The following is a 12,500-nucleotide window of genomic DNA, read 5'->3' on the forward strand; positions in this document are numbered from 1 at the left end:
AGAGAGAGAGAGACAGAGAGAGAGAGAGAGAGAGAGAGAGAGAGAGAGAGAGAGAGAAAGAGAGACAGAAAGAGAGAGAGAGAAAGAGAGACAGTATGAGAGACAGAAAGAGAGAGAGAAAATGAGTGAGAAAGAGAATGAAAAAGCTTGATAGAAAACACATAAGAGGGAGGGTTTCTTTCCTCTGTGGTGATGGGATGTTTCAATGAGGCTGTAGGACTCCTGCTCTGCTCTACACAATGAGAGGACCAGACATCACTCATGTTATTCCCTTCACCATACATACAGTACAGGCTCACACACACCCACAAGCACACGCACACGCACACGCACGCACACACACACACACACTCACACTCACACACTCACACGCACACACACACACACACTCACACTCACACACTCACACGCACACACACACACACACACACACACACACACACACACACACACACACACACACACACACACACACACACACACACACACACACACACACACTCACACTCACACACACACACACACACACACACACACACACACGCCCCAGATACAAGAGGAAGATTCCCTGTTGATGTTGATTGGTAGCAGTGGTGTGGAAGTAAAGGAGATCAGATCAGTGTCAACACCGAGGGAAATAAATCCTGTTCTGAAGAGATACAGGTCCATTAATGTAGAAGCGGGTGGTAGTCATAGAGATGTACTAGAGAACTGATCTCCTGTCAAAGACGCTGCCCGTGCAACATCAGGCTTTGGTCCAACCCTATGGTTCCTCAGTGGAAACCCCATCATAGAAAACTGGTTCTAACTAAATAAATACATCAATATGTATGTGGACAGGAAGTATGAGTCGAGGAGGGCAAGATTATCTTTCACACTGACAAAAGCCTCTTCGGGAGGCCTCAGTGCAAAGTGCAAACACTGTTTTGATTTCTTGAATGTCTGGTTGATTGACTGGTTGATTGATTACATTTACATTACATTTTAGTCATTTAGCAGACGCTCTTATCCAGAGCAACTTACAGTAGTGAATACAGACATTTCATGTTTTTTGTTTTTGTTTTGTACTGGCCCCCTCTGGGAATCGAACCCACAGCCCTGGTGTTGCACACACCATGCTCTACCAACTGAGCCACAGGGAAGACCTGATTGACTGGTTGATTGATTTATTGATTGGCTGATTGACTGGTTGATTGATTTATTGATTGGCTGATTGACTGGTTGATTGATTTATTGATTTGATGATTGACTGGTTGATTGATTTATTGATTGGCTGATTGACTGGTTGATTGATTTATTGATTTGCTGATTGACTGGTTGATTTATTGATTGGCTGATTGACTGACTCAGACAGAGTTGCCTGGGACCACACTGTACTGTACTCACCACAATGAATGATTGATTCATGTATTACTTGATTGTTCAATTGATTGACAGATTCTCTGGTTAATTGATTGATTGATTGACTGTTTGACTGTTTGACACTGTAATGTACTCACCCCACGACAACGATGATGAAATCCAATAAGTTCCATCCATTCCTCAGGTATGCGTTTGGGTGGAAGAGCAGTCCGTAGGCTATTACCTTCAGAAAGGCTTCTACTGTGAAGACGATGAGGAAGAGATACTCTACCCGCTCCTACAGAGAGACACAGGAGAGAAGAAGAAGGAGATGACTTTATTGTTGTCCAACAGAAATGTTACTTCGGGGTGGCAGGTAGACAAGTGGTTAGAGCGTTGGACTTGTAACCAAAAGGTTGCTAGATCAAATCCCCGAGCTGACAAGGTAAAAATCTGTTATTCTTCCTCTGAACAAGGCCCCTAGGCTGTCGTTGAAAAGAAGAATTTGTTCTTAACTGACTTGCCTAGTTAAATAAAGGTTAAATAATAAATGAATTAAAAAAAGATAGCGAGGGAGGAGACGTCAGGATATTGTTCCTGTGATTTGATAAGCTGCAATAAAGGCGAATAGCGATACTTTAAACCCAGACATTTTAAATGTTCTCTGAAATGTCAAGCATTTTATTTATGCCAGTACTTAGGAGAGAACATCTTGCTTTGAGCTCTGCGTTGCTACGTCTCGTTGCTACGTCGTTAATCAACATGATGAAAATATATGAGAGATCTAAAGATGAGAGGGAGGAATAAAAACACACACACACACACACACACACACACACACACACACACACACACACACACACACACACACACACACACACACACACACACACACACACACACACACACACACACAGATAGACACACAACAAGGTAACCCTAACCCTAACCCTAACCCTAGCTCCTTACCCTAACCCTAAACCTAACCCTAGCTCCTAACCCTAACCCTAAACCTAACCCTAGCTCCTTACCCTAACCCTAAACCTAACCCTAGCTCCTAACCCTAAACCTAACCCTAGCTCCTTACCCTAACCCTAAACCTAACCCTAGCTCCTAACCCTAAACCTAACCCTAGCTCCTTACCCTAACCCTAAACCTAACCCTAGCTCCTTACCCTAACCCTAAACCTAACCCTAGCTCCTTACCCTAACCCTAAACCTAACCCTAGCTCCTTACCCTAACCCTAAACCTAACCCTAGCTCCTAACCCTAAACCTAACCCTAGCTCCTTACCCTAACCCTAAACCTAACCCTAGCTCCTTACCCTAACCCTAAACCTAACCCTAGCTCCTTACCCTAAACCTAACCCTAGCTCCTTACCCTAAACCTAACCCTAGCTCCTTACCCTAACCCTAAACCTAACCCTAGCTCCTTACCCTTAACCTAACCCTAGCTCCTTACCCTAACCCTAAACCTAACCCTAGCTCCTTACCCTAACCCTAAACCTAACCCTAGCTCCTTACCCTAACCCTTACCCTAACCCTAACCCTAACCCTAACCCTTACCCTAACCCTAGCTCCTAACCCTAGCTGAAGTTTTTATCAATATCACAGGCGCTCCGTTCACACGCCTTATATAGAGGTCCTGGATGGCAGGGAGCTCGGCCCTAGTCATGTACTGGAGACACACACACACACACACACACACACACACACACACACACACACACACACACACACACACACACACACACACACACACACACACACACACACACACACACACACACACACACTACGGTGGCACACCCATACACACACCAACACACACATACCCACCCGCGCGAGGTACAGGGGCATGCAGCACTTGTACGTAGGCCTACACTCTTAGAAAGAAGGGTTCCAAAAGGGTGCAATAGATGTCCCCATAGGACATGTCCTTTTGTTTCCATGTAGAACCAAAAACAGTTCTTCAAAGGGTTCTCCTATGGGGAGAGCCAAAGAACCCTTTTAGGTTCTAGATAGCACCTTTTCTAAGACTGTATAGACTCAGTGCACACAGTAGATTCAGGTTACTGTGAGGCAGACCCACAGTGGGAGAGGAGAGAGGACAGTAGACTCAGGTTACTGTGAGGCAGACCCACAGTGGGAGAGGAGACTGGACAGTAGACTCACCAGGCTGAACCACCAGGCTGGACCACCAGGCTGGACCACCAGGCTGGATCACCAGGCTGCACCACCAGGCTGGACCACCAGGCTGCACCACCAGGCTGCACCACCAGGCTGGACCATCAGGCTGGACCACCAGGCTGAAAAACCCGGCTGGACCACCCGGCTGCACCACCAGGCTGGACCACCAGGCTGGATCACCAGGTTGGATCACCAGGCTGCACCACCAGGCTGGACCACCAGGCTGCACCACCAGGCTGGACCACCAGGCTGCACCACCAGGCTGGACCACCAGGCTGGACCACCAGGCTACACCACCAGGCTGGACCACCTGGCTGGACCACCAGGCTGGACCACCAGGCTGGACCACCAGGCTACACCACCAGGCTGGACCACCTGGCTGGACCACCAGGCTGGACCACCAGGCTGGACCACCAGGCTACACCACCAGGCTGGACCACCTGGCTGGACCACCAGGCTGGACCACCAGGCTACACCACCAGGCTGGACCACCTGGCTGGACCACCAGGCTGGACCACCAGGCTACACCACCAGGCTGGACCACCTGGCTGGACCACCAGGCTGGACCACCAGGCTGCACCACCAGGCTGGACCACCAGGCTGGACCACCAGGCTGGACCACCAGGCTGGACCGGCTGGACCACCAGGCTGGACCACCAGGCTGGACCACCAGGCTGGACCACCAGGCCACTGTAACTATACCAGCATGCAACAACACTTCTCTGTGCCAAATAATACCGGCTACATCCCAAACATCACCCTATTCCTTGTGATGTGCACTACTTTTCACCAGAGCCCTATGGGTACCCTAGTTCACTAAATAGGGAATAGGGTGATGTCTGGGACGCAGGTCCCTCTCTGCTCACCTGCCGCTGCCTGTAGGATATTACTGCCTTCAAAACAACCAAACTCAGCTTTGGCGGCCCACTTCAGCCCATTATGAGTCTATTAGCAGGCAGCAGTGCTATTTCATTCAAACATCCCATTTTGTTCTCTGTACTTGACTTTGAATCACGCTGACAGACAATGCTGCCAATTTCTGGCGGGAGTTTATTTGTGTAAACTGATCCTGTGGGTTTTGTCAAGGTGCAGTTTTCCCGGTTGTCTTAAAGGTGTCTGGTCGGGTTCAATTCAATCTAACCTGTAGTGTGGTAGTCATTGATGCAGTAGCTCTTTTTCCGTTGGTAATATAACAGCACAGAATGGTGTTGTTCCTGTATAGACCTACTACTACCTCTTACTAGGTAGACTCTCACAGGAAGAGGCTTTCAGCTTTAGAGTAAGACGTGTGTGTAAAGCATGTTGTTAGTAAACAAAGTCAGTGTAAACAGTGTTTGATTAAATATCAGCCTCTCTCTGTGTGTGTCACAGATCCTGCCTGCCGTTCAGAATGTCCCCTGTTCCTCTCTCTCTCTCTCTCTCTCTCTCTCTCTCTCTCTCTGTCGCTCTGTGTGTCACAGATCCTGCCTGCCGTTCAAAATGTCCCCTGTTCCTCTCTCTCTCTCTCTCTCTCTCTCTCTCTCTCTCTCTCTCTCTCTCTCTCTCTCTCTCTCTCTCTCTCTTCTCTCTCTCTCTCTCTCTCTCTCTCTCTGTCGCTCTGTGTGTGTCACAAATCCTGCCTGCCGTTCTGAATGTCCCCTGTTCCTCTCTCTGTCTCTCTCTCTCTCTCTCTCTCTCTCTCTCTCTCTCTCTCTCTCTCTCTCTGTCTCTCTCTCTCTCTCTCTCTCTGTGTGTCTCTCTCTCTCTCTCTCTCTCTCTCTCTCTCTCTCTCTCTCTCTGTCGCTCTCTCTCTGTCAGAGATCCTGCCTGCTGTTCTGAATGTCCCCTGTTCATAAACGTTCCACTGCCTGCCTTCATGGGAACTTTCCTGGGATGGCCAGGGGGGCTGTTATGTCACGTGACCTCACAGAAAGTTTAGTGTGCATCCCATATGGCACCCTAATCATGCACTGCTTTTGACCAGAGGCCTATGTGCCCTATGAGCCCTATGGGTCCTGGTCAAATTTGGTGCATTACAAAGGGAATAGGGTGCCATTTGGGCCACAGATAGCATACAGTACGTCACAGCTGGATAATACCACCGTCACCCAAAACATCCCCACCCAACTCATCATCTAGCCCTCCACCCAACCACCCACTCACTCCCGCTACCCTAGCCCACGTGAGTCCACCTCTCCCGGGACACAGTCACAGCTGTGTCCCCCCCCATCCAACCTCCAGAGACTTTCATTCCCAGGGTCAGGGCTGTGAAAGGGACAGAGAGCCCTGCCAGGTCTGCTCCCCTTTCACCAAGCCTCGGTCCTGGGAACACAATACAGCAGACTGGATCTAGCTGGATGGGTCTAGCTGGATGGGTCTAGCTGGATGGGTCTATATGGATGGGTCTAGCTGGATGGGTCTATATGGATGTGTCTAGATGGATGTGTCTAGCTGGATGGATCTAGATGGATGGGTCTAGATGGATGGGTCTAGATGGATGGGTCTAGATGGATGAGTCTAGATGGATGGGTCTAGATGGATGGGTCTAGATGGATGGGTCTAGATGGATGGGTCTAGATGGATGGGTCTAGATGGATGGGTCTAGCTGGATGGATCTAGATGGATGGGTCTAGATGGATGAGTCTAGATGGATGGGTCTAGATGGATGGGTCTAGATGGATGGGTCTAGATGGATGGGTCTAGATGGATGGGTCTAGCTGGATGGATCTAGATGGATGGGTCTAGATGGATGAGTCTAGATGGATGGGTCTAGATGGATGGGTCTAGATGGATGGGTCTAGCTAGATTGGTCTAGATGGATGGGTCTAGATGGATGGGTCTAGCTGGATGGACCTAGATGGATGGATCTAGATGGATGGTTCTAGCTGGATGGGTCTAGATGGATGGGTCTAGATGGATGGGTCTAGCTGGATTTGTCTAGATGGATGGGTCTAGATGGATGGGTCTAGCTGGATTTGTCTAGATGGATGGGTCTAGATGGATGGGTCTAGATGGATGGGTCTAGCTGGATGGGTCTAGCTGGATTTGTCTAGATGGATGGGTCTAGCTGGATGGGTCTATATGAAGGTGTGTCTAGCTGGATGGGTCTAGATGGATGGGTCTAGATGGATGGGTCTAGCTAGATGGGTCTAGATGGATGGGTCTAGATGGATGGGTCTAGCTGGATGGACCTAGATGGATGGATCTAGATGGATGGTTCTAGCTGGATGGGTCTAGATGGATGGGTCTAGATGGATGGGTCTAGCTGGATTTGTCTAGATGGATGGGTCTAGATGGATGGGTCTAGCTGGATTTGTCTAGATGGATGGGTCTAGATGGATGGGTCTAGATGGATGGGTCTAGCTGGATGGGTCTAGCTGGATTTGTCTAGATGGATGGGTCTAGCTGGATGGGTCTATATGAAGGTGTGTCTAGCTGGATGGGTCTAGATGGATGGGTCTAGATGGATGGGTCTAGATGGATGGGTCTAGCTAGATGGGTCTAGATGGATGGGTCTAGATGGATGGGTCTAGCTGGATGGATCTAGCTGGATGGGTCTAGCTGGATGGGTCTAGCTAGATGGGTCTAGATGGATGGGTCTAGATGGATGGGTCTAGATGGATGGGTCTAGATGGATATGTCTAGATGGATGGGTCTAGATGGATGGGTCTAGCTGGATGGGTCTAGCTGGATGGGTCTAGATGGATGGGTCTAGATGGATGGGTCTAGATGGATGGGTCTAGATGGATGGGTCTAGATGGATGGGTCTAGATGGATATGTCTAGATGGATGGGTCTAGATGGATGGGTCTAGCTGGATGGGTCTAGCTGGATGGGTCTAGCTGGATGGATCTAGCTGGATGGGTCTAGCTGGATTTGTCTAGATGGATGGGTCTAGCTGGATGGGTCTAGATGGATGGATCTAGATGGATGGGTCTAGCTGGATGGGTCTTGCTGGATGGGTCTAGATGGATGGGTCTAGCTGGATGGGTCTTGCTGGATGGGTCTAGCTGGATGGGTCTTGCTGGATGGGTCTAGCTGGATTTGTCTAGATGGATGGGTCTAGCTGGATGGGTCTAGCTGGATGGATCTACCTGGATGGGTCTAGCTGGATGGATCTACCTGGATGGATCTAGCTGGACTTGTCTAGATGGATGGATCTAGCACATTATAGACTATAGTCTAAATATACTGGTCTGATAAAAACACCCAGGGGACTGGGTGATCTCACTCTCCGAAGCGAGTAAGGTTTTTAATAAGGTCAACACTCGCACGGCTGCAGGGCCGGACGGATTTCTCAGAGTATGCGCAGAACAGCTGGCAGACATATTCATGGACATTGTCAACCTCTCCTTGTCCCAGTGTCTAATCCCCACGTCTCAGGTTGACCACCATCATTCCTGTTCCTAAGAACTCTGAGGCTGCCTGTCACAATGACTACCACCCTGTAACAGTCACTGTAAACACTCTGAGGCTGCCTGTCACAATGACTACCACCCTGTAACAGTCACTGTAAACACTCTGAGGCTGCCTGTCACAATGACTACCACCCTGTAACAGTCACTGTAAACACTCTGAGGCTGCCTGTCACAATGACTACCACCCTGTAACAGTCACTGTAAACACTCTGAGAGGCTGCCTGTCACAATGACTACCACCCTGTAACAGTCACTGTAAACACTCTGAGGCTGCCTGTCACAATGACTACCACCCTGTAACAGTCACTGTAAACACTCTGAGGCTGCCTGTCACAATGACTACCACCCTGTAACAGTCACTGTAAACACTCTGAGGCTGCCTGTCACAATGACTACCACCCTGTAACAGTCACTGTAAACACTCTAAGGCTGCCTGTCACAATGACTACCACCCTGTAACAGTCACTGTAAACACTCTGAGGCTGCCTGTCACAATGACTACCACCCTGTAACAGTCACTGTAAACACTCTGAGGCTGCCTGTCACAATGACTACCACCCTGTAACAGTCACTGTAAACACTCTGAGGCTGCCTGTCACAATGACTACCACCCTGCAACAGTCACTGTAAACATCCAGGACACCCTAGACCCACTCCAACTTGCATACCGCCCCAACAGATCCGTAGAGGATGCAATATCAATTGCACTCCACACTGCACTTACCCACCTAGATAAGAGAAATAGCTATGTGAGAATTCTGTTCATTGACTACAGTCAGCGTTCAACACCATAGTCCCCTCCAAGCTTGCCACCAAGCTTGGGACCCTGGGACTAAACACCTCTGCAATTGAGTCCTGGACTTCTTGATGAGTCGATCTCAGGTGCTGAAGGTAGGCAACATCACCTCCACCACGCTGACCCTCAACACAGGGGCCCCACAGGGGTGTGTGCTTAGTCCCTTCCTGTACTCCCTGTTCACCCACGACTCCAACACCATCATCAAGTTTGCTGACGACACGACGGTAGTAGGCCTGATCACCGGTAACTATTAGATAGTCTACAGGGAGGAGGAGGTCAGTGACCTGGCAGTGTGGGGCCAGGACAACGTCAGGAAGACCAAGGAACTGATCGTGGACTACAGGAGAAGGGCCACCATCCACATCAACAGGGCTGCAGCGGTGGAGGATTTCACGTTCCTCGGGTGGACTTAAAAAATGGTCCAGGACTTAAAATGGTGCACATGCAAACAGTCATGAGGAAAGCGACAGAACCTCTTCCCCCTCAGGAGGTTGAAAAGATTTGACATGGGGCTCTGAAATCTTCTAAAAGTTCTACAGCTGCACCATTGAGAGCATCTTGACTGGCCCTGGAACTGAGCCCGTATATAGCTACTGACCCTGGAACTGAGCCTGTATATAGCTACTGACCCTGGAACTGAGCCTGTATATAACTACTGACCCTGGAACTGAGCCTGTATATAGCTACTGACCCTGGAACTGAGCCTGTTTATAACTACTGACCCTGGAACTGAGCCTGTATATAACTACTGACCCTGGAACTGAGCCCGTATATAGCTACTGACCCTGGAACTGAGCCTGTTTATAACTACTGACCCTGGAACTGTATATAACTACTGACCCTGGAACTGTCCCTGTATATAACTACTGACCCTGGAACTGAGCCTGTATATAACTAATGACCCTGGAACTGAGCCTGTATATAACTACTGACCCTGGAACTGAGCCTGTATATAACTACTGACCCTGGAACTGAGCCTGTATATAACTACTGACCCTGGAACTGAGCCTGTATATAACTACTGACCCTGGAACTGAGCCTGTATATAACTACTGACCCTGGAACTGAGCCTGTATATAACTACTGACCCTGGAACTGAGCCTGTATATAACTACTGACCCTGGAACTGAGCCTGTATATAACTACTGACCCTGGAACTGAGCCTGTATATAACTACTGACCCTGGAACTGAGCCTGTATATAACTACTGACCCTGGAACTGAGCCTGTATATAACTACTGACCCTGGAACTGAGCCTGTATATAACTAATGACCCTGGAACTGAGCCTGTATATAACTACTGACCCTGGAACTGAGCCTGTATATAACTACTGACCCTGGAACTGTATATAGTTGACTTTCTCCTGTTATTTCTATTTGTGGTGTGTTTTTGTTCTACGTGGCTTTAGTTGATAGTCCTTCTGATCCTGATTACTACGTTGTTGGGAAAGAGCTGAAGGAAAGACATTTCACTGTACTAGTGAAGGTGATAATACAACTAGAAACATTTAAAGGTGAACCAGAGCTGAATTCAACATGTATTTCCAGGCTTAATAATGGTCAGAATCAGTTGTTAGGTGTTTCCTACCAGACTGTGGTTATAGTTACATCACCAGGACACTTCCTGTCTTCCTGTAAATGATCTGCTGTGTATTACGCTCCAATCTGACCCTGGACGCACACACACACACACACACACACACACACACACACACACACACAGACAGACACACACACACACTGTCTACGTCAACAGCACCCCTCAGAAACCACAGCAACCAGTCAGAGGAAACTGGATCCTCTGTGTCTCCTACTACTTTCTCTCTACCTCCTGTGTGTGTGTGTGTGTGTGTGTGTGTGTGTGTGTGTGTGTGTGTGTGTGTGTGTGTGTGTGTGTGTGTGTGTGTGTGTGTGTGTGTGTGTGTGTGTGTGTGTGTGTGTGTGTGTGTGTGTGTGTGTGTGTGTGTGTGTGTGTGTGTGTGTGTGTGTGTGTGTGTGTGTGTGTGTGTGTGTGTGTGTGTGTGTGTGTGTGTGTGTGTGTGTGTGGGTGTGTGTGTGCAGTCTCCCAGCTTCCAGACAGCCGGAACAGCCAAGGAAAACCCAGGATATATTCCCTCTAGGGGGGAAATCAAGCCGCTGTCCACTTTCCTCCATAAAGACCATATGTTGATGGACCAGGTTCTCTACTATGGCAGGACAGACAGAGGAGTTTCTGCCCAAATCACTAACACACACATCTCTGCCCAATCCGTTAGCAGACCTGGGTTCAGATAATAGTTGACATCTTTCAAACACTTTGAGCCTTTGCTTGAGCATGCCTCGAGTGCCAGATGGGCAGGATTTGCACTTTAAGCACTATGCCATTGGTTCCATTGGGCAAGGCAAGCTCAATCAAGTGAAGCTGAAAGTAATGGCATGTATCAAATACTATTTGAACCCAAGTCTGTTTTTCAGTAAGGCTGACATCCATCCAAGGCACCGCTAGCCAAACTCACCCTCTGTATGAGCAGGTTCATTTATGACTAGAATCCTTTAGTTTTGGTCTTAAGAACAAATACTTATTTACAATGACGGCCTAGGAACATGGGCCATGTTCTACCTGCCTTCTAGAGCTTGTATTCCAAACACACACACACACTACTGGTGATTAAGCTAGGCTAATAATACACAAACCAATCTTCTGGAAACCCTCACAAGTAGAAACCTCTTTAGAGACCTCCGTCATGTAAACAGTGCCTGTAATCTCCACAGCATAAAGGCAGTCTGGCTCATTGTATATAAACACCACAGCTTCAAGCAGACCACTCTAACACGGGACAGACCACTCTAATACAGGACAGACTACTCTAATACAGGACAGACCACTCTAACACGGGACAGACCACTCTAATACAGGACAGACCACTCTAATACAGGACAGACCACTCTAACACAGGACACACCACTCTAACACAGGACAGACCACTCTAATACAGGACAGACCACTCTAATACAGGACAGACCACTCTAACACAGGACACACCACTCTAACACAGGACAGACCACTCTAATACAGGACAGACCACTCTAATACAGGACAGACCACTCTAATACAGGACAGACCACTTTAACACAGGACAGACCACTCTAATACAGGACAGACCACTCTAACACAGGACAGACCACTTTAACACAGGACACACCACTCTAATACAGGACAGACCACTCTAATACAGGACAGACCACTCTAATACAGGACAGACCACTCTAACACAGGACAGACCACTCTAACACAGGACAGACCACTCTAACACAGGACAGACCACTCTAATACAGGACAGACCACTCTAATACAGGACAGACCACTCTAATACAGGACAGACCACTCTAACACCGGACAGACCACTTTAACACAGGACAGACCACTCTAATACAGGACAGACCACTCTAATACAGGACAGACCACTCTAACACAGGACAGACCACTCTAATACAGGACACACCACTCTAATACAGGACAGACCACTCTAATACAGGACAGACCACTCTAATACAGGACACACCACTCTAATACAGGACAGACCACTCTAATACAGGACAGACCACTCTAACACAGGACAGACCACTCTAATACAGGACAGACCACTCTAATACAGGACAGACCACTCTAACACAGGACAGACCACTCTAATACAGGACAGACCACTCTAATACAGGACAGACCACTCTAATACAGGACACACCACTCTAATACAGGACAGACCACTCTAACACAGGACAGACCACTCTAATACAGG

The 12,500-nt window shown here is 48.4% G+C and overlaps 1 protein-coding gene across 1 annotated transcript in view; it reads right to left on the bottom strand.

The window, feature by feature from the left end:
• LOC106592969 (voltage-dependent L-type calcium channel subunit alpha-1C) overlaps window positions 1-12,500 on the bottom strand; it is a 649,914-nt gene that overhangs the window by 193,203 nt on the left and 444,211 nt on the right. The window contains 1 exon segment of the mRNA XM_045700254.1: window positions 1,500-1,639. Within this exon segment, the coding sequence (XP_045556210.1) occupies window positions 1,500-1,639 (140 nt within the window).

This window comes from Salmo salar, chromosome ssa17 (genome assembly GCF_905237065.1).
Source record: "Salmo salar chromosome ssa17, Ssal_v3.1, whole genome shotgun sequence".
Lineage (NCBI taxonomy): Eukaryota > Metazoa > Chordata > Actinopteri > Salmoniformes > Salmonidae > Salmo > Salmo salar.